This window comes from Gastrolobium bilobum, unplaced genomic scaffold, assembly GCF_033153095.1.
Source record: "Gastrolobium bilobum isolate Gb01-03AN ecotype WA unplaced genomic scaffold, APGP_CSIRO_Gbil_v1 utg59117, whole genome shotgun sequence".
Taxonomy (NCBI): Eukaryota; Viridiplantae; Streptophyta; class Magnoliopsida; order Fabales; family Fabaceae; genus Gastrolobium; species Gastrolobium bilobum.
Genome location: NW_026895248.1, coordinates 69,444 through 96,405, shown reverse-complemented (window position 1 = coordinate 96,405; position 26,962 = coordinate 69,444). Strand labels below are relative to the sequence as shown.

The 26,962-nt window shown below is 34.0% G+C and overlaps 2 protein-coding genes across 2 annotated transcripts; one reads left to right on the top strand and one right to left on the bottom strand.

Moving 5' to 3' along the window:
* Positions 1-128: 128 nt before the first annotated feature.
* Positions 129-10,083, top strand: LOC133301836 (ribose-phosphate pyrophosphokinase 1). The gene is made up of 9 exons (XM_061501541.1): positions 129-268; positions 445-639; positions 1,794-2,042; positions 2,890-3,033; positions 4,425-4,592; positions 7,535-7,604; positions 8,796-8,877; positions 9,235-9,394; positions 9,728-10,083. Exons 1-9 carry the CDS (start codon positions 176-178, stop codon positions 9,764-9,766), a joined length of 1,200 nt encoding a protein of 399 aa, XP_061357525.1. The 5' UTR covers positions 129-175; the 3' UTR covers positions 9,767-10,083.
* A 4,553-nt stretch (positions 10,084-14,636) lies between these two features.
* LOC133301887 (putative ABC transporter C family member 15) lies at positions 14,637-25,077 on the bottom strand. The gene is made up of 12 exons (XM_061501600.1): positions 24,965-25,077; positions 24,798-24,881; positions 19,809-22,150; positions 19,623-19,709; positions 18,718-19,368; positions 18,475-18,639; positions 17,605-17,899; positions 17,142-17,356; positions 16,645-16,950; positions 16,148-16,211; positions 15,821-16,060; positions 14,637-15,237 (listed from the first exon to the last, which is right to left on the bottom strand). Exons 2-12 carry the CDS (start codon positions 24,835-24,837, stop codon positions 15,098-15,100), a joined length of 4,545 nt encoding a protein of 1,514 aa, XP_061357584.1. The 5' UTR covers positions 24,838-24,881; positions 24,965-25,077; the 3' UTR covers positions 14,637-15,097.
* Positions 25,078-26,962: the final 1,885 nt, after the last annotated feature.

The window sequence follows — 26,962 nt, the reverse complement described above, 5'->3', positions numbered from 1 at the left end:
TTTCTGCAATAGCTGCATGCAAAAAAAAATTAATAAAGAAAGCGGAGAGAGAGACTTTGGGGTAGTTCTTTTTTGTCTGTAGTGGTCGCAGGAAAATGTTTTCTTTCTCATTTATCAAACCCTTTTCCCATAAACCTAATCCAATTCAGTGTGACTGCAAAACTATTCTTTCGCCATGTCCACCTTACTTCACTCTGCTTCCTCTTCTCTCTCTCACATCACTCGTCATTTCGCTCCTTCTCCTCGGATCTCACTCCGAAACGGCGTCGTAAGTCACCATTTCTCTTTCTCCACTCTTCCACACAATTTTCGTTTTCCATAGAAATCGCGTTTCTCAATTTAACAACAATCAATTAAATAGTAACGAGCGAATTTCTTTTTTTATTATGATTTGGATGTGTTGAGTGAATGTGTTTGTTAACTGAATGGAAGTTTCGGTTTCAGAGATGCAATTTGATAGAGGCGACGGTGAGGTTGGAGAATGGAAGGCCAAGTCCAAGTGAGTTGGTAGTTAGCGGCGGTGGAAATGCGATTCCGAGTATCTTTGCGGCACCAAATGCGCGTTTCGAGGATTTGGTTAACCGAAACGACACTCGTCTTCGAATATTTTCCGGCACCGCCAATCCGGCACTTGCTCAGGTCAATCTTTGGCAACACATGTTTAGAGTTTAATTTTGATCATTGGCTATGTTTTGAGGGAAATGGAATGGAATGGAATTACCATAGCATTGGTTATGTTTTTTATGATGCAATGAAAAGTAAGAAAGTTTTGATTCCATTGTTGTTTGGTAATGGAATTGGAAGTTTCCTACAAAGTGAGGGGAAACTGTTCCGATCTGTTTCAGAGTATAAATGAATTGATTGATCTGAGTTGCACTTGTGTACGCGTACTTATAGTATGCAAAACTTGTGTAACTGGATTCTGTTATTTGTTATAATGGTTTGAGACTGTTATAACAACCTACACAGATAGCTCTTAACAGTTTCTGACACTAGCAGTTTTAACTATCAGAGACAATTCTAGTGCTCTGAGTCAGCACAGTTATATAGTATATACTCTAGTATTTGGGAAGAGAGTGGAATGGTAAGAAGAGTAGTAAACAATGAATTGATTCCATCTTATACTTCCGAATTGAGGGACAGAAAACTGGAAGTATTTGTTGGAATGGGATGTGGAATAGATTACATTAGTATCCATTTTGTTCTACTTTATTTTAAACAATTCAAGCAATGACAACTATTGCTATTCCATTTCATTCCTCTCAATTTAATCTTCTTTTTTATCAATCGAAACATAGCTGTTAAGTTTTTTAAACTATGATATCAAATCATGTACAGGCACATCATTAAAATAATATGACTTTTTGAGTAATTGTTGTGGTAGACACTGGATCAAAATTAAACTATTAGCTTTATGTGAATAATTGTACAGAAACTAATCGCTGAATTTTTTTGGCTACCATTTTTAAGGTTAGACTAACTCTTAGTTTTAGCCAATAGGTATGAACCTTTTTTATTTTATTGCTCTAATCTAAATAATACTCTTTAGTTCTGATTAGTGTGCTATTTCACAGAAATGAAAATTGTTTTTGGCTAGCTTATTTATTCCATTTCCTTTTCTTGTTTATTTTTGGTTTTTTTATGAAGTGCAATAATATTTTTGGCGAGTAAGGTTTTCATATTTTACATTTTGGATATACTTCTGTTGTTTACTAATATTTGATATCTTATATTATACACCAGATAGTCTTTAATTATTTACTGAAATGTCTGATTTGCATGTATTTAAATAGGAAATTGCATGCTACCTGGGCCTGGAGCTAGGAAAAATTAAGATAAAGCGTTTTGCTGATGGTGAGATATATGTTCAGCTGCAAGAGAGTGTCAGGGGGTGTGATGTGTTTCTTGTGCAGCCCACATGTCCTCCCGCCAATGAGAATCTTATGGAGCTTCTCATAATGATTGATGCTTGCAGGAGAGCGTCGGCCAAAAATATTACTGCAGTCATTCCATATTTTGGATATGCTAGAGCTGATAGAAAGGTCTAGTTGTTAGCTTTCATTACATTTTCATAATATGTTTGTTATTTGTGTGAAATTTTGTGTTTCTTATTCTACCGTGTTTTTTCTCAGTGTTGTATACGGATTATGTTTTTTTCCAATGTTGAATAGGTACCATAATATGTCAATGTTTTAAAACGTAGTGTTGTTACAGGTTTTATTTTAAGCAAGCAGTTTTTTAGCCAGGTCTATATATTGTAATGAAATCATGTACAGTAATAATTAAGAAATAATATTCAGCTTTTTCATTCAAGTTGTCAGATACAGGTATTATAGAATATATCAAATAATAATATTTTAAAAACAGATGTATATATGTAAAAAATATTACGTACTGCATAATCATCTCTAAAGCTACACCTTCAATATGACCCATTGTAGTAACATATCCGATACTTATAACCACCTCCTTCGTCTGCATTAGTTTCTTTGACTAAATTGGTAATAACCCACTTTTTCTGTCAATCACCGACTCTACCAAAAGCTTAAGCTGCTAGGTTTCGTTCATGAATGACTTTATATCTAACTCTTTCCTTTGAAAGTTGATGAGAAAATAAACAAAACACACACTGAAGACTTTATCTGCCTGGAAAAAATGAAAAAGTGTTCACAAAAATATATGGAGAGCCATATCAGATGAGTATATCAATATCGGGTATGTATATAATATGGATGTACTAGCCCTTTTGGCATATCAGTGCATCATAGTTTGGATGTAAAGATGATAATATCTAAGTTGTTAAAACAATTAGTGTACTTGCAAATTAATTGTCAATATCCTACATTCAAATTCTTTTTAGTTTAAAATGGTCTTGAACTTCTGTTTCAGACTCAAGGTCGTGAGTCCATTGCTGCCAAGCTTGTAGCAAATTTAATTACAGAAGCAGGTGCAAATCGTGTGCTTGCTTGTGACCTCCATTCTGGGCAGGCCATGGGCTATTTTGATATTCCAGTTGATCATGTGTATGGACAGGTAATATAATACAGTACTTTGGATATTTCATTAGCATATAATAGCATGGAAGAATAAAAAGCGTATGTGATCTCAATTGTAATAATTTAAAGTCAGTTCATAATTTGCTACTTTATTGTTTTGATGATTGAAATGACATCCTCCTTGCTACATGCCTATTCTACTGTTTATATGATCCTTTAAATTTCTGGCTTTCCTCCTAAGCCAAGAAACCTTAAATCTAGTTTTGTTTAGATCTACTGAAACCTCTATAGTCTTTTTTTCTGTTCATGGACTCTAATGTTTTGCATTATTGTGCTCTCTTAATAGACCTTTAAGCTACCCCTTTTAGCTGTTATCTGATCTTAATAATCATCAGACTTAATATCTTTCTGCATGGTTAGTTGCTGTTACTCTACATATATTTTGGTGTGAACAACCGTTCACATGATTGTATTATGTCAGATGGTATGGTGGAGGCGGATGTTAGATTGTATAAATGTTGATTCTGATAATAATTGTAATGATGGTTGTTATTAGTGTTGGTAACGAGAATTATCTGGCTTCATCAGTCATTCAGTTTGTACAAGAACATAGAAATTTTTACTGCAAGATGTTAATTGAAGTCTAAGCTTCGATGGTTACTGAGAAGATGGATCTGTTAATAATTGGGGTTAGCAAATTGATGTTCTTGAGCAATTTCAAGTACTCCTATGCATAGTTGTCAGTAGCAGTTAGCGGCCGACCCGGAAATGGTATAGGGGTGTAGCGGTATTGCCGCTACGGTGAAGTATTAATTCCACATATATTATACTAACAGTCAAGAAACGAGGCAATACCGTTTTTAGTATTAATGCTCAAACATAAGAAGTCACACAAAATCAAACACATAATTCCGCAGTCAATGTCAAATACAAGGAAAGTAAAGGAAGGATCCAAAACTAAACACAAATGAACATTAAAATTGTCAAATAGTCAAGTACAAGAAGTGAACTAATGAAGAAAATCATCATTATCTCCGGATTCTCCATCAAATTCCAACATGGGAGTGGTGTAGCGGGTAGCGGTATTGCCGCTACGCTACGCTGCTACCTTCCGCTACGGCCAATGTCGCGTAGCGTCATGGTTTGTAGTGGCCGACCACCGCTACCCGCTATGGTAGCGGTTTAGCGGCGCTACAGGCCGCTACTGACAACCTAGCTCCTATCTAAGACTATTCTAGGAAGGGATATATGAAATAGCATAAAAAATGGAACCTGTCATTTTCTGTAACAATATTTGGGATCTGCTAATGATATACGTAGCTTGTATTGAATTTTATTAGTTATGGATTAACAAGAAGTTCTTACATTGAAACTGTCAATGTAATTTGGTTTATTGATTAATCGTATGTTCTTTTGTGCCATTACCAGCCTGTTATACTTGATTACCTTGCCAGCAAGACTATTTGTTCAGATGATTTGGTAGTTGTCTCGCCAGATGTTGGTGGTGTTGCTAGAGCACGTGCTTTTGCCAAAAAATTATCTGATGCTCCTTTGGCTATTGTTGATAAAAGGCGTCATGGGCATAATGTTGCTGAGGTATGATCGTGTACTCTTCTTAAGTTTGAATCTAGATGTCTTGACACTGTTCTGATTTAATGACTCCAGGAATCTTGGTAGAAAGAATTAACATACTAAATTTAGATAATTTAGAATATATTAATCACTTTTGTTATTTTTTCCATTTGTAAAAATGGTCAACATCAATATCTTTATACCAAACTAGTTGGGATAAGCAATTTGTAAAAGTAACAGTACCTTTGTTTATTTTGCATAAGATGGATGCAAGAAAACTGTTGGTGTAGATATTGGAATCTTTCTTGTAATTGCTTTATTTGTGGGACGTACTCTTTTCAAGCATAATGTCTTGATAATTTTTGTGGTAATTTATTTCCCATCAAGAAGTTATTTGATCATGGGAAGGCTTTATTATTTTATATTTTGATTTCTTTGCTGTGGTTGTGAAAGTCATATTCTTCTTCCATTTTCTCAAGCACGTGTTATATCTCACGCCTCTTAAGACCAATGATTTGAAATCAGGCTTGGAGCCCTGGAAAATGACCTGGAGAAATTGTCAGGTCAAAATCATTCGTTTAACCAGCTAGACCAATGGTTGAACCAAATAATGTAATATACATAAAATAATTCAGTTCTAGTTCACCCACTCACACACACGCACACACACAAAACCGTATAAAACTCTGGATATTTGATAGAACTGAGTTATCTTTATAAATATAAAAATTCAAATAATGATAAGCAATTTAAATGTTATTGAATAATTCACCTGTATTTTATTAAACAAAAATTAACATGACTATTTTTTGGTATCCAAGCTGGTTTAATTCATTGTTGGATCTATATTGGGCGAGACTCTCCCAACACTATTTTCTCTAATTCAGGACTAGAACTCGAGACTTTTGGTTCAAAGGAACAAGCTCCTTACCACTTAAACCAACGATTGTTGGTATTAAAATTATTTATATTAAGTAGAAAATTTCACATTTTTTGCGTAGTTTTCAATCTCGGATAGTAGTGCGGAGCGTCTGACCCTAAAAACTCTATTGCATAAAAAATCTATTGCAGGATAGCAGGATAGCTACTATATTGAAGACCATGGGAAACAAAATATATAATTTATACTAGACACATATATATGCTGAAAAAGAAAAAATTGTCCAAAATTAAAGACATATCATTAATAATCAAAAGTCGTAGTCTACACAGTCACCATCAATCTAAAGCATAATTAACAAGGCAATAACAACAAAAAGAGACTGAGGCTGAGGTGCTGTGTTGGGCTGTTTTGACTGAGGCAATGCACTGGCTGCATGTAAAAAGGGCTGGAATTAATAATCAACAGTGAAAAGAGGCAGAACAGAGGATGTGTCACGTAGCAGAAAGAAACCAAGGATGGAATCATGGAAGAAGTTGCAGCAAAAACAAAGTGTACACCTGTGAGTATGAACTGTGAACAGAGTCTGGAAGAAAGAGAAGACTCAACAAAGGTTAAGAGGCTTCCAGAAAACATGTTGGGGCAGCTGGATAACATGTTTGGCTGCTAGAAATGAAAGGGCTTTGAAGGGAAATGTGTTGCCTACGGGAGATAGGTTGTGTGAAGGAACTGAGCAGCAACCTATTGTGTCATTCTTAGAAGAATGAAAGATTTTGATTCCTATTTTCATTCTGATGTGATCTCACTTCAATTTCGTGGTCAGCGTGGTATTAGATCTTGGTTCCATCATCTGTGATCTATCTCATCACTTACAAGTCTTTGTCCCAAATGCGCTCTGGCCTCGATCTTTGTCCTATATTTGCTTTAGCCCCCTGTTTTTGTTGCAAATGCTTTGGTCATGTTTGCTTGGCCGTACTGATGATGTTCTCTTGCATCGATGTTCATTTTGGTGACTTCTTTCTTACCAATGAGTCATACATTGATGTATTAGTTTTGAATTGGTTCTGATTTTTACCAGCCTCCTCTTATGAATAATATACCGATGTTGATTTCTTCCATCTCATTGATGAGTCATGCTAGCAATATTTTTTGGGTCTCCTATGTTTTTTTTGTGTTTTGAAGCTTCGAAATGATGCTCTTCATGAACTTGCAAGAGAAGTTTTAGTTGTTTGTGTATAAACTCTTGTTATGACATTTCCACCCATGATTATTCCAATGAAGTCTCTTTTTCCTTAGTCATGCAACATTTCAACCAACTCTTCATGTTGATGACCATTTTGGCCATTATGTTGAGTTCTCTTTCTAGTAATGCTCATCTCTCTAACGTTTCAGCATCCCTGAGTTGCCTTTCCAACCATGTTCTGTGGAGCTCAGATAATATTGCTTGGTTATTTTTGATTTTTTAAGGGGTCATTTGTAACAAGCTTAAAGCATAGTAAGCTTTAGCTTGAGGGAGAGGGTTAGAATATATTAAATAAATCTCATAATATGTTGATTGTATCTTTGAATAGTTTAGAGTATCGTAGATGATCTCTTAGGAATAGTTTTGTTATTTCATTATATTTCATAATTTATTTCTTTATTTAATTAGGATTTGGAGTCTAATATTTGTATAAATCGGGATTAGTGCTTTGTATTTTGTATTGCATCATAACTAATCCTTTACAATAATATCAATATAATTTTATTATTCTTAGTTTTTGTTTTTTCCCTCTATACCTAAATGCCTATAAATTCAACATAGTTCATGTTAATTGTGAACATTGAAACCTCAAGAAGTAATTTTTCATATGTTTGAAAGTTTAAGTTGGTTAATTGCAGTAAAATCCAACTGGTAACGAGGCTGATTCATGTTTTGTATGGCTGGTCTGGTAACTTTGCTTTGTTTTTTGAGATGCTGCGTAAGATATGTGAGGGGTGACCATTGACCACTGTTGTTCCCTTGAAGTTAATGATAAAGCATAATTTATTGTTCCAAGTTGAAGCACCTTTTAGGCTTTCTGATTGGGTGAATCTCATCTTACAGGTGATGAATTTGATAGGAGATGTAAAGGGAAAGGTAGCAGTTATGGTAGATGACATGATTGATACTGCTGGTGAGTTAATGTGTAGATGTACAAGTGCAATAATAATATGTGATCCTATAATCACTTAGATGAGTGCCTCAAAACTCATGCATTTTCTCTCTCTCTCTCTCTCTCTCTCTCTCTCTCTCTCTCTCATTTTTCTTGGTAAATAGTTCAGTACTACAGAGTAAGTTTATATAGAAACAGACAAGGTGTATCATTATATGTTAAAAGAATCTTTATTTTCGCTTCAACAAAGAATTAGTTTTAAGTTTGAGAAGTAAAGATGGTGGTCTTTTTCTCTCGCCCTTCATTTACTTTTAATCAAGAAATGGGTTTTACATAAAAATACATTTCCTATTTATGGGTTTAGCCTGCTAAATTGGAAACTATTTTTTAGAGTCCTTATCCATAAAAATGGCTTGTAATAAAAGGGCATTTGAATTTTGAGCTTTTTATTTGTAACTTTAAGGCAAATTGGTCATCATCCTCTGCTAATTACTTAGCATGCTTGATTTGGACTATTAAATTTGATTAAATTTAAACTCTAGAGTTGTCTTGTTGAAGGGTAGTTACTGGAAATATAATGTGGTAGTATTTCTTAATTTTGCATTAGGCCGTGAGGGTGTTGCTTGTGGGCAAAACTAGGACTTAAGAAGATGCCTAGGGCATAAGAGGTGGCAAAACATGTTGGCAGGTCGGGTTTGTGTTGTGTCAAGTTTGACCTGCGGATCAAATTGTTCAATCCGTACACGACTCGATTTTGTTTGCAGGTCAAAAATTGAAACTCGGACATAACCTGCTGGTCACATGGGTTGACCCGCAAAATTTAAAAAATTTATTTTTTTTATAAAATTAAAAATAAAAGGAAAAATTGAATAAAATACGCCGGTTGACTTGTGACTCTTAATGGGGGTATGTGAAAATTACCAATATTTCAATTTTCTTTTTATACATCGTGTCATGGGATGACCCGCAGGTCATGACACGTTTTGCCACCTCTAGGCATAAAGAGCTAGACTTGGTCCTGTGCTTTGTCCTAGGTTGAGCCCAAAGGGCTTTTGCTTGAGGGGATATGGTATGATGAATTCCTGATTTTGTACCCAACAGCTAAACTTTAAAGAGAATTGGTTCCTTGACAGTATATATACCAGTCTATTCCTTTGGTATAGTTAAGTCCTGTCAATAGTCATCTAAATATATTTTGAATTTGTCTTATAGGGACTATTGCCAAAGGTGCAGCTCTCTTGCATCAAGAGGGGGCAAGAGAAGTCTATGCATGCAGTACACATGCTGTTTTCAGGTATAATGGCCTTTTTATTGTGTTAGTCATTTATTTCAACTTATGGTTTGTACCGAACTCACCTTTTCTTGCCTTCAACAAAAGGAGGGTGCTTGGGGAGATTTGAAAGCTGTAAAATCCTTTTCACTTCTTGTTTCTGTTACGGCTTTGGAGCCTCACCTTCCCTTCTATAACCCTACCCCAATCCCTGAGCTTGTATGATTATAAAGAAGAAAGAAAAAGATTTCCAACATTTGTTGTCTTCTTTTCCTGTGACATTGATGGATATGAAGGATAGAATGATGGGTAGTAGTACATATATGTCTTTTGATGCAAGGCATTTTACTCATGATTAATGCATCATTCTTTCCTTTGCAGTCCTCCTGCTATAGAGAGGTTGTCTAGTGGTCTGTTTCAAGAAGTTATAATAACTAATACGATTCCAGTGGCAGAACAGAATTACTTTCCCCAACTTACTGTCCTATCAGTGGCAAACCTTCTGGGCGAGACTGTGTGGCGTGTTCATGATGATTGCTCAGTGAGTAGCATATTTCTGTAAAATTAGTTTAGCTGGTTATTTCTCATTCTACCATTGGAAAAGTTAAAAATGATTGAGAAAAGGAAATCACCCTCAATACTTATACACATTCATGCTTGCATATATATACATCTATATTTTCAAATAAATCAATTGGAAAAAGTTGAGTATGTAACAAGGATTTGGCTGTTCCCAGTTCATCACTTCCTTGTGTTGATAATTGCATGTCCAGTGGTTAATTTTGACTTCTATTTATCAAGTAGCATGATAGCGCCAAAAATAGATTTATCTTGCAATTTTTTTCTTTTTTCTTTTCTTTATTTCTTTTATCAGGGTGCAATTGAACCTTATTCCAGTTTGGGCATTGATTGAACAATTTGTATCAATGGTATGCTCCTTCCAGCTTATGACACTGCGGTAACAAGCTGCAAAATTGTATAGTCGATTTATAGCAAAAGCTTTTCCTTAAGAGTAACTTCTAGTGAGCTGTTTCGGGAGTTTTTTGTACCTACAAAATACATTATAGGTGTATTTGAAATCCACAATGGAAATCGCGTGTCTTTTCCATTAATTTATGTCAGTACAATTTTTTAAGTCAAATGGTGAATTTACCACATTAACGGTATTGAATTGTGTGGCTATATTATTCTTAGTCTGTCAATTCCTTGTCCTTATGTATTAACAGAAAACATTTTGTTTAAAATTAAGCGAGCTTACTTATATATTATGTATGATTTGTAGCTTTATTTGATTTTTTTTTTTGAATAAAGCAAAAAGCAAACAAAAGTAAATATTTAAAATTTAGGAGTTCAGTGAAATAAATCTTTATGCCAAGGAAATTATTTATTTATTTTTTCTGTTGATCTCTGATTCCTTCATATTTCTCTTTAAAATGGATGGGCATCTTGGCACATATTTATTTCTTGGAACTGAATGGTCTGGATATAGAAAAATGTAAATGTTAGCTGTTAGATATAAGTGCCTCTAAATGATGAGATAGAAAAAAAAAAATTTTAACTAAAAACTTTGATGTAATTCAGTTTTAGTTTCAAACGCAAGATGATCCAGCATTTCGCTCAGATTGTAATTAAAATTTAGTCATCACGCCTTATTTTGCATCAATGATTGATATTGCCTGATTAAATTACTAATCAAAATTTAATTAAAAGCGGGGTGCAGCAAATAGAGAATCTTGAAGAATTTCCATTGTATTTGAATAATTTTATGTATAGTAGTTATAATTTGCAATTAAGTTTAATTTTTGAACAGTAATTTTAGTATTTGTTAATAGTAGCATAAAATTGATTTATGTATAACATAATTCTCATGAAAAAATTCTATATGGTATAAGGAAAAAGAAGGCAACTAAAATGGCCACTGCTAGTTTTGATTGCTTCTCTTTGAATTTTTAATGTTATACATAACTTATTTGTCATTTACTGAGAAATGCAGCGTCAACTTACAACATAATGAATTAAGAAAATTGTATTGTGATTGTGCTCTTCTTCCATATGGAGTTTCTTTATGAAGCTTTGACCTAGATTCTTTATGAAGCTTGCTCCAAATGTAGATGTCCATGGCCACTAAATTTGATTAAATATCTGAACAGTAATTTGATTAAATATTTGAAAACTAATTTGAGTATTTATATTTCCTTTAAATTATCGGAAAATGTAGTTATTTTCTGTTTGTTTAAGATTTCTTTTTGCCTTTTTTGAAGCAAGAGTAAAATATGCCGTGTATGTTTACCAAAAAAAAAAAAAAAAAAAGCCTGTCGTGGATACTATGAAAATATTTTTGATGCTCCAGAAGTATAGAGTATTCGGTACTTCTTTTATCAAATATAGTAAAAAGTAACAACTTTACATTACTCTTGCCTTTATATTTATTTTCACCATGTTTCATATTTTTTTTATTTTTTGGGCAAGAAGTATGTATTCTTGGAGTATAGAAAATTCTTTGGAGGTGTTTTTGGTAGAGGGTTTTGATAAAAATATCCAGACAACTTTCTTTAGGTTTTGAATTTGACCACGTTTGGTACAGGGGTTAAAAAAAATTTAACTAGGGAAGTGGTTTGCCCATCCTTTGCGATTTGTACTCAAAAATCATATCTTTCCCTGTTTCAGAAAACCTAGCCAGGCAACGAAAAAATGAGATCGAACCTGTGGACGAAAATGACCTTCACCCTTATCCCCGCCAAAATCGCTGTTCTCTTCCCTTTTCTTCTTCGTATACTTCTTCTGTTCTTCCGTCAACTCCCCTTGCAACCCTTCTTTCCTCCTCGTCCAAGGGCTCTTCTTATTCTTCACTAACCACGCCTCTGAAGCAGGGTTTTCAATCTCACCACCATTCTCATTATCACCATCGTTATCATTCTCTCACTCATCCTGCTCTTTTTTCGTTCGATGTGGCAACCGTCAGTGCCAGCATCGTGTCGTCCATCTGTGGAGCGCCGGAATGCCCTGGGGGGAGGCGGGGTGAGGACGATACCGGGGAGTTAGGGTTTTGAATTGGTGAGTCTAGATCGTCGTTGTTTTGGCCATTTGAGTATTGGTGAAGTAGATCCATTTTGGCGAATTTACGTTTCCAGCAGATTGGAAACAAACGACTATTTTAGGTTATTGTTATTTTTTAATTTCATATTCAAAAGTTAAAAAGCTTACTTTTGTAATTTTTACCGTTATCCACCATCACTATTTTTTCTCTGCCAAACATGAATTCTACAAATTTGACTCAATTTTCCTAGTAATATTTTGACTTACCAAACAATTTTTTTTAAACTTTTCTATCAAATTCATTTTCTCACCATTTTCATAGTAAATAAATTTTCCTAGTAAAATTTTTTTCTCCTCTACCAAACATTCCCTTAGGATACTATCGACATCTACCCATCTAAATTTTTTAATGATAAGTTAATTGTTAGGAATAAAAACTGTTTTTTTTTCTTTTTTATTTTACGATCAAAATATTTAAAATTATAAATTTGTAATTAAGATTAATTAAATATTGCATAGCTCTAAATTCTGACCAATAATTTATCATTAAAAATTAGGGGAAAACACTTCTCCTTTCACGGAAGAAGTGAGATCTTATGCCACACAAACAAAATTCGTGGGTCCCACCGGTTTTTTAATAAAAAGAGAAGAAGAAAAGATTTGGTACAGGGTTTGATGAGTCTGCGGGAATGATTTGACATGTTCCCGTCACTGCAGAAGTTTAAATCCCTTTTTAAAATCCCTAGCACACAAAATCAAGCGGAAGAACTACGGTAAGAATTAAACATAAATTTTCATATTGATTTATTCATTTATATTTTCATTTAAATAAAATGCTACGGATATATGCAATGGTAGAGCGAACAACCGCGGGGGGGGGGGGGGGGGGGGGGGGGGGGGGGGGGGGGGCGGATCTATTCCATTCAAAATTTAGGAGTGGCAAAATGTGTCAATGGGTCAGGGTCGTGTTAAGTTTGATCCTCGGGTCAAATTATCCAACCCGAACACGACTCGTTTTCTTTTATAGGTCAAAAATTGAAAGCTGAATATGACCTGCCACGAGTCGCGGGTCACACAAGTTAACCTGCAAAAATTGAATTTTTTTTTTTCTAAAAAAAAGTTAAAGAAAAAGGAGAAAATTAAATAAAATATGCGGGTTGACGTGTGACATGCAACGAGGTATGTCAAAATTACCAAAATTTTAACTTTTTTTTTACAAAAAATATTTTGCGGGACCTGCGTGTCAACTCGTAACACGACATGATACTAATTCTTGTCATTTATCCAAATTCACACACAACCCATTCTATCTCACGAGTCGACAGGATCCTCATTTTGACATGTCGTGTCACGGGTTCATGACACATTTTGCCAACCCTATAATTCAAATTTATTTATTGTTTTAGTTGTGAGCTGTAATTTATGTTATATTTGGTCATATAAATATTAATAGTCCTCTTCAACTTCATAAAAGTCTTTAATTATGAATATCATCTATTGTTATAAAATTAAGGAAAAAGAGTCTAGGGAAATAAGAGAAAAGAAAAGAAAAAGTATGTCACATAATAAATCTTATTTTTCACCGATCATTAGAATTCTTACAAGAGCCATGTCCTTATATAGGACTTTGACCATAATGAATGAATAAATACACTTTTGAATACATTATTAATTTTGTAGTTACATAATATATCAAAGGTCATAGGTAACTAAAGAGTCATCCACATATTAAACTATATATTTTACAACACTTCTCTTGAATGACTCCAAACTATGAATATGCCTCGTCAGAACCTTTCTACGAAAACTTAGGGAGATAAAAACTTGACGAAATAAAGAGAATACAATATTCATAATTAATATACAATATTTTCTTATACACTAAGTTAGACTGCCTCATTAAAAACCTTTCTAAGAAAAATTCAGTAAAATAAAAACTTAGTGTTTAGGGGGTGTTAGGTTTGCTGTTCGATTCCATGTAATATCCAAAAAAAGAAAAACAAAGTGTAGTTCATATAACTCCTCCTCACTTGAGTCATATAGCTACTGCTGCTATAGGTTATGGAAGTAGAGCAACACTTACAATTTTTCACGATAGTTATCTCATAATTTTCTCCGATAATAAAGTGTAGTAATGTCCGTTGAATTGGATGGGTAACATTCATTTATAACAATTCTCATTAGGTGTTATTGCGCTAAGTTCATGCCTAGTTAAAATCTTAAAAAAAAAAAAAAAAAAAAAAAAACCCAAATCATTTTAAGGATTGAGTTAAGCCCAATCATTCTAACACCAATCGCAAAAATGGCATCCTAAAGACCATTTGCTTTAAATTACCAAAACCATTTATAAAAAAATAAAAATCCCACGATATACCACTCCAGCTTCGAAGGTTTGATACTACATCAATAATAGTCTACGTATTCCACCAATTAGGTTCTTTAAGGGGGCGTTTGGTACAGGAGAAATTTTTATTTGTCCGGAAATCTCAATTTTCAAAAATATGATTTTTACATTCAGTTTACCATAATATCCGGAAATTTAAAATTTAGAAAAATTCAGTTTCCCGGGAATCCGGCCAAATGCCGTGTACCAAACGCTCCCTAAGTTCTTGTTACTATAGGTTGGTTTTCTTCCTAATGCCTGTTCAAGCTGTACCAAAATAAAACAAAATGTGCATAAACAAGAAGGTCAACGCTAGGGAATTGCGTTTACAAAAAAGATAAACTAATTCAAATTCCAAACCAAGAGTGATGAACTTTTAATATGGCCAAAAAAGAGTACATTTTCAAAGCAGATTCTAGGGAGCAGCCTATAACATGTTACAAGGCCAAACTAAATTGATATGAAATAAGATTAAATATCCCTATTTGCAATCCTATGAATATAAACTTATTCTGGGTTTTGTAGATTTGTCTTTCTCTTCTTGATTTCCCAATTTACTCTTTCATGCTCAAAACTGGAGCCTATGCCTCATCATATATCAAATGAAGAGCCACTTGAGGATTTCCCTTATTGCTATGGGAAATTAACACAACACTGCTACCTCACATGGGGGGGCCAGGAACCCCTATATATATATATATTTATATATATATGTATCCCTGGTGATTTTATTGAAGGTGTGGTTGGAATAGTTTGGAGCCTTTCTGTCTCAAGAAGTGTACCGTGTTGTAACTCCAATAAATTGATATCCATAAAGTCTTAGAACTATTCCCTGCTTTGGATATGTTGAACTGCCAAGTTGTTGAAGCTATGTGATCTCCTAGAATACTCCCTTATAAGTTTAAAGAAGAATGAATCTTCTCTTTCAAGTAACTTTGATGGTTCATCATACTCTGCAACTCTCCCTGCAACATAAAAGTATATTGAGTAACTTTCTTGGTAGTCATGTCAAATTCTGGTTCCATTATCTAGTTTGCATTATGTCAATACTTGTGTTTGTGTTATGTGCATGATGTGTCTGTGACTTCATTTGGTTGTGGATTATGTTGAAAATTCAAGTGCGAGTGATAAAGTCTCATGAAAATTAAAAAATGAACTAAGTGAAGATCATAAAAATAAAATGATTTATAGACTTATTGTCTTAAGGTTTTGGGTTAAAACCTGATATGAATTATCCATTGTTAAAGTGGTATTGGGAGTTCAAAACACCAGATAATTTACCGAATTTGACATCATATCTTAACCTAAAACTCCACCTATATATGCTTGCATAACTTGTCCTAAGCCAGGGTAAAGGAAGATGGATGGCGTCGAGTGTAGCAAGGCAGCCGTAAAATATATATATAGATATAGATATATGTTGAGATATATAGTCCCATATTGGTTGTATGTGCAACTAATGTGGAGTTTATAAGGCCTTGGGCACTCCCACCCTTTGAGCTAGCTTTTGGGGTGATGTATCCCAAGGTTCTTTAACAATATACTTACCATCACTTAGAACCAAAACCAAATCACTATCAATAACTGTGTGAATCCGATGAGCTATTGTGACAACAGTTCGATCTTTGAACTCTTGACTGATGATCTCCTGTAACACTCCATCAGTTGCAGAATCCACAGAGGCTGTTGCTTCATCTAGTACTAATATGCTGCTTCTCTTCAGAAGGGCTCTTCCAAGGCAAAACAATTGCCTTTGGCCCACACTCCAGTTATCACCATTTTCAACCACTGAGAAAACAAAGCATTTCAGTTCAGTAATTATTATTTACCAAAAGCATAACCAAACTATGCAAGTTCAAAGCTGATGAATTCAACCTGGATAGTTCAACTTCTCTTCCTTGGCCCTCACTAGGTGACCTAACTGACATTTATCTAGAGCCTGAAAATGAAAAATCCATTTGATGATGACAATAATCTTCTTTATCTTGAGAGAGAGAAAAAGGGTAAAAAAATTATTACTTCATGATAAACAAACTTAAAAAGGGGCGAGGCTGGAGTAATAGTAAAGCTGCCATTTTATGACTAAAAGGTCATAAGTTCAAATATGAGAAATAGCCTCTTTGCAAATATGTAAAGGTAAGGTTGCGTACAAGAATTATCCTCGCCCTTACCCTCGCTAGTCGTGGTTTAATGAGAAGTGATTTTAATGGTTTTTTTTCATCAGTAACAAACTTACACATAACTTGGTCTTAGAAATTGTATGCAATGAGTGAATATTTTCTCTTAGTTACTCTATTTCCTCTCATAATGATAGAGATACATTAACTTCCATTTTCATTTTCTAAATTTAACTGTTTGATTAAAATATTTACCTCCCACACTTCAATGTCAGAGTATTGCTCCAGTGGGTCCAGGTTTCCTCTAACTGTGCCTTCAAACAAAGCAGGGTCTTGTGGAATAATGCTAAGCCTTGACCTTAAGTCATGAAGACCTATCTTGCATATGTCCACATTGTCAATTATAATGCTTCCCTCTCTTGGTTCAACAATCCTGAAAATAGCTTGTATAAGGGTTGATTTTCCACTCCCAGTGCGTCCTACAACACCAATTTTCTTCCTCCCAGGAAATGTGCAAGTAATGTTTTTTAACACAGAAGGGAGATGTTCAGCATAACGTATCTGTCACACATTAGTAGAAGAAATGTGAGGAAAAACTAGTACACAAAAAAATTAAAGTTGTAATTGAAAGAAATAAGATATTTATGAATGCTTATATGGTCAATGGATCTTCTCATGTTTCATTTTAACACGACCATGTCAGACAAAAAATCTCAACAATTCATGTAGGATCTATTCATGTTATTGCGAACCTGCAAATTTTTGAAACAGATTGTTCCAATTTCTGGCCAGTTGCTTGGTGGTCTGCAATCTTCAATCACAAGAGGTGCTTCACTTGTTATATTTGTATACTGAAGAATTCTTTCAACTGATATCATCTTGTTTTCTGCATTGCATATGTTCCATATAACTGATGCTTGCAAGACATTCAGATTGATCCCATATGTTACTGCCAACCCGGCGATGCCTGTAACGGATCCCATGCAGAAAAAGGTAATCAGGTGCATTATCTAACTCGCTTTTGTTGAAAATTCATGTGTTAGTGACGAGTAATTAAGTCCCGTAAACTCAATACCTTAAGGTTTTGGGTTAAAATGTGGTGTTGAACACATTGTTTTTGTGTGTTTGCGTAAAACATGGATGATTGAGGATCTTAAAAGGATTATAATTTTCTTGTCTCTGAGTAATTGTTACCAAAGAAAGACTTGTACTTACTTGGATTAATTATTCCTTCAGGGAGGCTCACCAGCAAGACCAGTGAGAAGGCAAAAACAAAATTTGAAAGTAAATTCAATCTGAAAGAAAGCCATTCCATTGCAGACACATTATGAAACCAAGGTCTTGAGTAGTTATCTATAAGGCCAACATTTGTGTACATGAAACGGCTTTCTTGATCAAAAGCTCTAATTGATGCTGCTCCTGCTAAAGATTCTGAAAAATGGTGGAGAATTGGAGTAATTTGTATCTGTGCTAAGCGAGCCAGTTCTCTTGCTGTTGGTGTATAATATCTCTGAAATAAACATCATTCAACTTCTGTTAGGATATCATAGAACAATAGTGGGTAGAGAGAGACAGTGAGTGAGAAAGAGAGACTAATTTCATAATCAAAACACCAACAACTTAAATATAACCATTTCTGTCTATTGTATTTTTCTTTTCTTTTTATAGTAGATACCAAACCGTGTCTGAAGTCCTAATGGACTCGACTAATCTGGTTTCAGGTTTGTGGCTCTTCACTCTTTCCAAGAATTGCGATTCTTGGGATTTGAAAGTACTACCCTTTGGGCAGGTTAAATCCTGAATTCTTGCTAAGTCGTCACTAGACCAACAACTCTTGGGTGTCTTTTGCTTTAATATGGTAATGTCTCTTCCATCTTGTCCGTTAAAAATGTTAGATTTGAAATTGGAATATATGCTTCACATAGCTTGCAGCATCCTATGTCTTTGTTTTAACTATGTTACATAGCTTATACCATAAACATGAGAAATCATATGATATCTTGTATAACTTTTGAAACTAGTAATGAGTATCACTTGTTTTATGTCCTGTCATACATAGATCAAGAGGGAAAAAGGATCACATACTTGATAAAATATGCAGACTGCAGTTACTGGAATGAAGATGACAAATACTTGCCATGCCACCTGGGACATCACTGCAATAGTGCCTAGAATTTGTATTATTGAGAAAGCACACCATCCTATTTTGTTTGCCATTTCCAAGTCTACCACACTTTGATCTGTAGAAGTCTGTAACAAAAACTTTCAAGTCTTAGAATCATTGTGGTAATAATAATAAACATAAATAGTATTGATATGAATACTTACCCTGTTCAAGATTCTACCAGTTGGGGTTGAATCAAAAAATGCCATGGGGGCTCGGAGCACATTATGCAACATTTTGGTGAAAAGTGTTTGTGCTGTCCGAAGTCCAGCATTTGCCACCAACATGGCTCTCACCAGAACACAAAATGCACCAGCAATTGAGAGTAGCATATATATATTTAGTATGAAATTCATCTCAAATAAAGGCTTAGCATCAGTTGTTGTAGGACAAACCCAAGCCATCCAATAGTTACTTGCAATCTGAAGTATTTGGAATGAAGACTGTGCCAAGATTATGATTGGAACCAGGATTCCCCCTTTAACAATTGTCAAATAAGACCAGTAAACTTCTTTTGATATGCTCCCTCTTTCTCTTTCTTCATCTTGCACCAATTTACCATCATTTCCTTTGCTCTCTTCAGGATTATCTTGCACTGTGTCATGCTGGATGCTCACAAGTTTAACATTTGAATCGGAATTGGTGTTGGATTCACCTTCAGCTATTGTATTTAAAGTTGATCTACTTGAATTTTCAACCATAAGAATTGACTCTAGAGCTTTGCTATGAGCACCAACTAAAAGTTCAAATCCTATATTTTGCTTTAGAAGTTCTTCAAACTTTCCAGCTTGTACAATCCTTCCATTTTGCATCACCTGGTTTTTAATTTGGGTCAGTTTGATACACTAAGCCACAATGTGACACAGCTTCAATCCTACTAAAATTTACTATGATATAATACATTATAAAAATGAAAAAAGTTAATCAAGTTAAAGGAATCTAAATTAAAAACATTTGACTCTCTTAAACAATGAGTAGTTTACTAGATTCAAATGTCTTTACCAACATAATTTGATATACTCTTCAGTGACTAAATAAATATAAAATCAAACATTCACACTGCATTTACCAGAATAAGGTCTGCTGCTGGAAGAAACTCAACTTGGTGTGTAACAAAAAGTATAGTTTTCTCTTTGAGAATCCCCATAAGACACTCCTGCAGAAAACAGTGAAACAAATGTTGAAGCAATTTTTTCTTAAACCAGTTCTCAAACCATGAAACATTTACTTATTTGAAGTGTAAAGAAATTCTGACCTTAAAGAGGTGTGTGCCAGTATGAGCATCGACAGCACTGAAAGGGTCATCAAGAAGATAGATATCAGCATCCTGGTAAACTGCTCTAGCTATCTGTATCCTTTGCTTTTGTCCACCACTCATATTAATCCCTCTTTCTCCAATATCTGTAAGGTCACCACAGGAAAATAGCTCAAAGTCCTTTTTCAGTGCACATGCTTCAATAGTTCTCTCATACTTATCATTATTGTATTCTTTTCCAAAGGTAATATTCTCCTTGATATTTCCAGTTAATATCCATGCTGATTGTGGAACATAAGCTTTTGTTCCACTAATCTTCACTGTCCCAGACTGTTTATATATTTCTCCCAAAATGCCTGAGAGAAGACTAGACTTTCCTGAACCTACAGATCCACAAATTGCCACCTTCATTCCTCTCTTAACCTTTAACTCACTTACATCAATGGTTGGATTTCTTGACTCAGGATCCCAACTAAATCTCCCCTTTTCAATAACTATATCAAATTCAGTTTTGTCTTTTGCAACATATTCAATGACATCATGTTGGATTTCTTCCTCCTTGAGGTAAGAAGCAATCCTATCAACTGAAACTTTTCCTTGAGCAATGACATTGAGTAAATCAGGAAGGCTAAATATAGGATCCTGTAACATTCTAAATGTAGCAAATGCAGATAAGACTCTTCCTGCTGTCAGTTCAATCCCCATGAACATACATGCCCAAAAGGTTATCACAGAAATGAATGTTGGTGATCCCCAAAAGATGAAAGCAGAAAATGCTCCTTGTCTTAATGACTTCATTAACCAATTATACTCAATTTTCCTCAATTCTTCTATCCTTTGAAAGAATTGACTATCCCATGCTTGGAGTTTCAAAGTCCTCATGTTTCTGAGAACTTCTGAAGTGGCTTTCATCCTGTTGTCCTTAGCCTCCATGATCTTGGATTGGTACCTTTTTTGTATTTTTGTAAGAGGTATGTTCAAAGTCATAACTGCCATTGTAGCAGCTAATGCAGCCATTGAACCTATTCCAAGATTTGTATGCAAAATGAAAACTGCTAAAGAAATTTGTATAGGCAGCATCCATATTACATTTACATACCAAATGAAATCTGTGATTCTCTGCACATCTACACTCATATAGTTCATTATCTCACCACCTGTATGACTTTGGCGCGATCTATTTGAAAGATGTAAGCCCTTCTTATATATATGTGAAATCAATGCAGCTCTAAGGCGAAGGCCTAATTGCCTGGCACCAAAAATCCATTGCCTCTGAGCTATGGTCTCAACCATTTTGGCACATAAGAAGCCTAGTGACAGAAGGTAACCGCTTTTTAGCCCGCGGGTTTCCTTTTCCCCAAGGAAATTCACAAAGTCAGTGATCAAGTATGGACCAACATATGATGCTGAAGCACTTACTACTGCAAAAAGAGCATTGATTGCTGCTTTCTTCCTAGCAAAGAAATAGATAGCCTTGTAGATAGATGGGTTTGTAGTCCCATCTTTCTCCTTAACTTGTCTAAGGCTCTCATCAAGGGAGTAGGTCAGAAATTCAGCTGAGTCCTTGATGTCAACATCAGGAATGTCATTCTGTTCAAGGGGTTTCTTGTACCCTACGGCAAACAAAGGATTGAGCCAAGAGAAGGTAATGAGTTGAAGAAAAGTAGCTTTTCCATACGGAGATTCCCCTTGTTGCTCTGAATGTTTCTCAGTTTTCTCTCCAAGAAGTGGTTCGGATTCAACATTTGTGGCAATTAAGACATTGCCTGTCTTCCCTCTTGTTGAAATAACCAAAAGGCATGTTGAAGCAAACAAACCAAGGAAATCTGCATATTCTCTTATACCAATCTGACCCTGGTTGTTGACACTGAAATTGGAATGAAGGGCTGTGCTGATAATGCACAAAAGGAAACTGCAAAGACACCAAGCCCTTAGAATCCAAGGGAAATGAGTATTTGTTTTTGATACCATGCATATTGCTATTACACTAATTGCCCATGATAACACTTGAGTTATCTCTGATGTAAAAGCCTGAAGTTTTGAGGTACATTGAGGCTCATGATTGAGCATTAGTAATAGCATTAATGCATGAACAGCAAACAATAAAATGGTGCAAACTAAGCTGAATTTGTAAGCAAAACCAAGTTTCACTACAGTTGGATGCTTCTCTGTGGCAAGATCTGAGACCTTGTTTTGCTTGCTGATCATGTTCTTCATACATGTTCGTATGAGTTGGACTAACAAGATCAGAAAGAAACCAAGTTCCACTGGTAAAACCACATCCTCCAACAAGCATGGTGAGTCCAGTGGCTGCCATGTAGTCCAAAACTTACTTCTAAGCTCTGTAGAAATCAAAAGACCAGTGATGTCATAGTCATTAGTATATAGTTCGAACAAAAGTTAATATAATTTGATAAGGGTGTAACAGAGTTCAATCACTATAGTTCAAAATTAGGCCTTTTTATCCATGCATGTAAAACTTGGTTTTGTTATTTCCTTGTTATGCAAAATTTAAACATTGGTAGAGAGAGTGAAGATTATACTAGGGCCCCTTCTACATTCAAATGGAAATTTTCATAGGTATTGATACTACCTTTTTTTTTTTTTTTTTTTTTTTTTTTATAACATTGATACTACCTTTAACTATTTAAGCATAGTTAACTAAATCTAATTTCACAATAAGTGATTAAAATGGACTATTAAAAGTTAATTGACTTCATAGATTAGTTGATGGAGGTGAAAAAGGATGTTATATGCTTTAATCATCCATTTTGTTCGTCATGTTTATCTATATCAACCATACTAATGTGGAAATAATCATGGATTTGAATTATAACTTCTAGCTGAACAAATCCAAATTAAACTTGGGGTCCTAACCAAGTGCTAAATGGGGAACATAAAGTGAACATCTATGAAGGTTTTTAGTGATTAAACTTGCTACAAAGCAATCATGCAACTAGTACCTAGAACTTTTTATATTGTAACATTTCTTATTTTATTATATATAGAAAGATAGAGAGAAGATGGGGGGGGGGGGGGGGGGGGGGGGGGGGGGTCTTAGTTTATATTAATATTGTAACATTTCTTATTTTATTATTCAATAAATAAAGGATTTTATAACTCTTTTGTCACTGTAAAAAAAACTTCTGCAACAACACTAGAATACGGTTTCGGACCCTGATATTTTTTAAAAAAAAAAAACAAGTAAAACTCATTTATTTGTATCTGCTGTATCCAATAAAATTATGCGGTCGCTATAGAAAATTTGCACCCTTAAACAAATTATAGTATTGATGCTATAAACAAAGTCATTTAGAATAGCATAAAGTTGATGTAGATCCGTGTGTTACTGTATCTCATGATTATGACTTTTACTTTAAATTCTGTGTTTTAAATTGAAATCAATCATGGAAAAGTACAAAAGTAACGATAATAAAATGTCCCATTTTAAAATCATTCTGTCCCATATTTTAATTAACTTATCTTTACCCCTTCGCCATTAATTGAGTTAATTATTGACCAAAACCAATTTTCCAAATAAACAAATAATGAGACAGCTTTTGGTATTACCGTTTAGTGTACACAGTTGTCAAAGCAGATACTTCATACAGAACAAACAAAATCAAATAAAGTAACAAAAATGTTATCATTTCAAATCGAAATTTCCTTTTGGTTTTTGTTTGTTCTGATCTTCCAATTTGCAATAGGAATTCAAATTTGATTTTTCCAACAAAATGAGCACATATAAGGAATATTATTATTGAGAAGATTTTCATATTATTGGGATTTAGATCAATCAATCCACACACAAAGACAACATTGTTGCTGACAGCTACGGCGTGTGGTTTTTATCACTTCAATATGAAACCAATTGTTTTCCAATAGGTGGAACCTACTAGGAAAGCAGAACTTAACTAAAAGCTAGAATATAATAAAATAATACATATAATATATATGTGTTATACTTTTATTTGAATACGTCTGAAAACAACAACCTAAACATAATAGTTTAAAACACTATTTTAAAAATACTGCGACCGCTACATGTAACTAGCACATATAACTCGTACACTATCTCTCTCTCTCTCTATATATATATAGAGAGAGGTAGTATTCTTTGATATTGGTGTCAAATTTGAAATTTGACACTTTATCTGATAGCTGTTAGATCAAAAAAGATCAATAGTGTCACATGCTTACAAATCAGAGTCGTTGATCTTTTTTGATCTAACGGCTTTCAGATTCGGTGTCAAATTTAAAATTTAAAATTTGACACCGGTGTCAAAGGATCCTGCCCCATATATATATATATATATATATATAATTCTGAATATCATATTAATAGTACTGTTACCTAAACTCAGTCACCTATGTTGTTCAGTGATGCTTAAATGCAAAATGGATATCCAGAATGATGCCTCTCTGTTATTGAACAGCTTGATTGCTATTTATAATCTATCTTGGAATATCAACAGGAATATGCATAATTCTATGAAACTAGCCAGTTTGTGTTATTAATTCAAGCATTTATTTTAAGGATGTTCATTTGAAAAATACATACTTGCATATTATACAACAGTAGCAACTAAAAAAGTAATTCAAAGTAATCATGTTACTAGATAATTAAAGTAACTTCATTGTTTAATCAAATCTTAAAATCTTTTGTACATAACTTCAAAACAAAAGTCCTTCAACATTTTGTAGAACATGAATTTATCAGAAGGAGTAGTCATCCAGGCAACTGAAGAACAAAAAGACAATTTGGAACAAAACATTAACTAGAAGTGAAATGCTCACACATAATGCATTCTCAAATATCAAGAACTTCAAAACTACTGCTTTTGCTTCAAATATATACATAATTACTTCTGGGTATGAACTTTTCAGTAAAATGAACTGGTCTTTCTCTTCTATCAGTTTTCAAATGTATATTATATAAGAATGTGAAAGAGAAGTGCATGAAACTTCTAAATATTGATTACAACTTACTTGTTGCACTAAGCATGTTGTAGAAGTCCTCCAAAGGCATGCTTGCTCCTCAACTTGAAGCTTAAATTATGCTTTTTTTGGGTTCTGCAGAAAGTGTTACATATGATTTGGTCTTAGTTTTCAAAGGTTGTAATAATATATATACACACATAAATATAAGTACTAACCACTCTGCTAATATATTATGGATTTAGAGCTTTAGCGACTAGGGAAAGTAAGCAGCATGGGAAGTAGAAAGAGAAGGAAAAGGGGGATATAGAGAGAGAGAGAGAGAACAACTTCAGATTTAAAGAGCACTGGTAGAGTTTGCACTAAAAGAAAAAGAAGAGCACTAGAATTTTTAAGTGATGGATGTTTCTCGTTAGAAAATAATTTTATCTCTCGTACATATATAAAAATATATGGAGTCACGTGAAGAAAAGAGAGAACAAGAAAACATGAACTTTACATATTTTTACGTGGGGATAGTATCAACTTACACCGGTGTAAGAATAATAAATCTTACACCAAATCTTAATGTTGATTTCCGTGCATCTAACGGTTGATATTTATTGAGAATTAAAAATCAATTAATGAGTGAGACTTAATAAATCTTAACCGTTAGATACAAAAAATCAATGGTTAAGATTTGGTGTAAGACTTATTAGTCTTACACCGGTATAAGATGAACCTGCCCCTTTTACGTGTGTGAAAAAATAAAATTATTTCCTACATCATTAAAAACACTAATTCCAATTTTTAAAGGGAAAAAATGTGACATAAATGTTTATTTTTCTGCTCACTTTCGCAGAGAGACAAAGAAACTTGAACTGCTAGAAGTCACGTGAGAGTGTATATGCATAATTGATTCTTGGCATGTTATATGAATCATGATTAGTGGCCTTTAGCTTTTAGTAGGACTGCAAAACTGAGTAGCGTACCACACAAGTAGATCTGTTGGGCTCAGAATTGATAAGAAACGACTAGCCTTGTACCATCGGTGAGGGTGCTCCTTTTGTCACTCGAAAGTACTTCTACGAGTCACAGGTTCTGAAAAACAGTTTTTTTATAAAGATGTAATGTAAGTTTAAAATTATGTATAATTGAGGGGAATTGATTCTGTGACGTGAAAAAGTGTTATGTGGTCATATTATTTGTTCACAATCATTTATTGATACTGAGATGAGAGAAAGAAAAGTGTATAATTTTTAATTGCGTGGTTGTGATCAAATATCAAATAACACATTTACAAAAAAAAAAATTTACAAAAAAAAAAAAAAATATCAAATAACACATGATCACTTTTACACATGAGAGAATTCATTCCCATAATTGAGAGGCTATTTTCTGAATTTGAAATCGTGACCTTTTAATTATAAATGAGCAGTTTTATTATAAAGTACAAGAGAGAAAACCTCAAACAAAAAAAAAAAAAAAACCTCTTGAAGAAGTTAAAAATTAAAGCAAGCATTTGGTAATAAATTTGAGAATCCCAGGTTTTGAGTTAACTGGGTATGACAATAAAAACTATTATGAATCATAATCATAAACAACTATGCACAAAGGTATGCATTAATTCAACCATAAATTCTTACCCATCGTTGTAGGTTAAAAATTAAAAAATTTCTTCTATCATGAAAAACTTTTATAATCGAATAAAAACAATCTCACATTTCCTATGCAAGGACAATAACATTAATACGTGACACGGATATAAAATTGACACCCCAGTATGTAAAATTTTATTTTTTTTAAGGAAATTGACAACATGGCATACCTCTATTCAGATGTCAACATCTCAAACACAAACTCATGAAATTTTGGGGTTGGCGACCATTGAAGGAGTGTTTTGAGATTGGCTTAAAGATAAGAAAGTATGTGTGAGAGGTGGTGAATCATTCCTTCAAAATAGTACAATCTAGAATTTGATTGATGGTTTGTTTTTTTTGTCACGATGAGGTTAAGATGATTGAAGAATATGATTATATGAAAGCAGTATAGAGATTACTACTGCATTACGGAGAGGACACTTTGATTTTGATGGCAATTTAACCCGGAAGGAAAAAGAATAAGAAAAAAGAAATGATTAATGGGTTTTCGGGAATAAGTGTGTGCCATTCTAGATGATGTAAAGTTGTGTTATTTTAAGTGAGAGAAAGATTTCAACTGAGAGAAAGAGATAGATT

Coding starts and splice junctions, on each gene's coding strand:
- LOC133301836 (XM_061501541.1), top strand. CDS start 176: ATGTCCACCTTACTTCACTCTGCTTCCTCTTCTCTCTCTCACATCACT. Junction 640..1,793: donor CCAATCCGGCACTTGCTCAG/GTCAATCTTTGG, acceptor GTATTTAAATAG/GAAATTGCATGCTACCTGGG. Junction 9,395..9,727: donor GTGTTCATGATGATTGCTCA/GTGAGTAGCATA, acceptor TTCTTTTATCAG/GGTGCAATTGAACCTTATTC.
- LOC133301887 (XM_061501600.1), bottom strand. CDS start 24,837: ATGCCTTTGGAGGACTTCTACAACATGCTTAGTGCAACAA. Junction 19,710..19,808: donor CTGGCACACACCTCTTTAAG/GTCAGAATTTCT, acceptor TGTTTTCTGCAG/GAGTGTCTTATGGGGATTCT. Junction 16,061..16,147: donor AGAGAAGTTGAACTATCCAG/GTTGAATTCATC, acceptor TTGTTTTCTCAG/TGGTTGAAAATGGTGATAAC.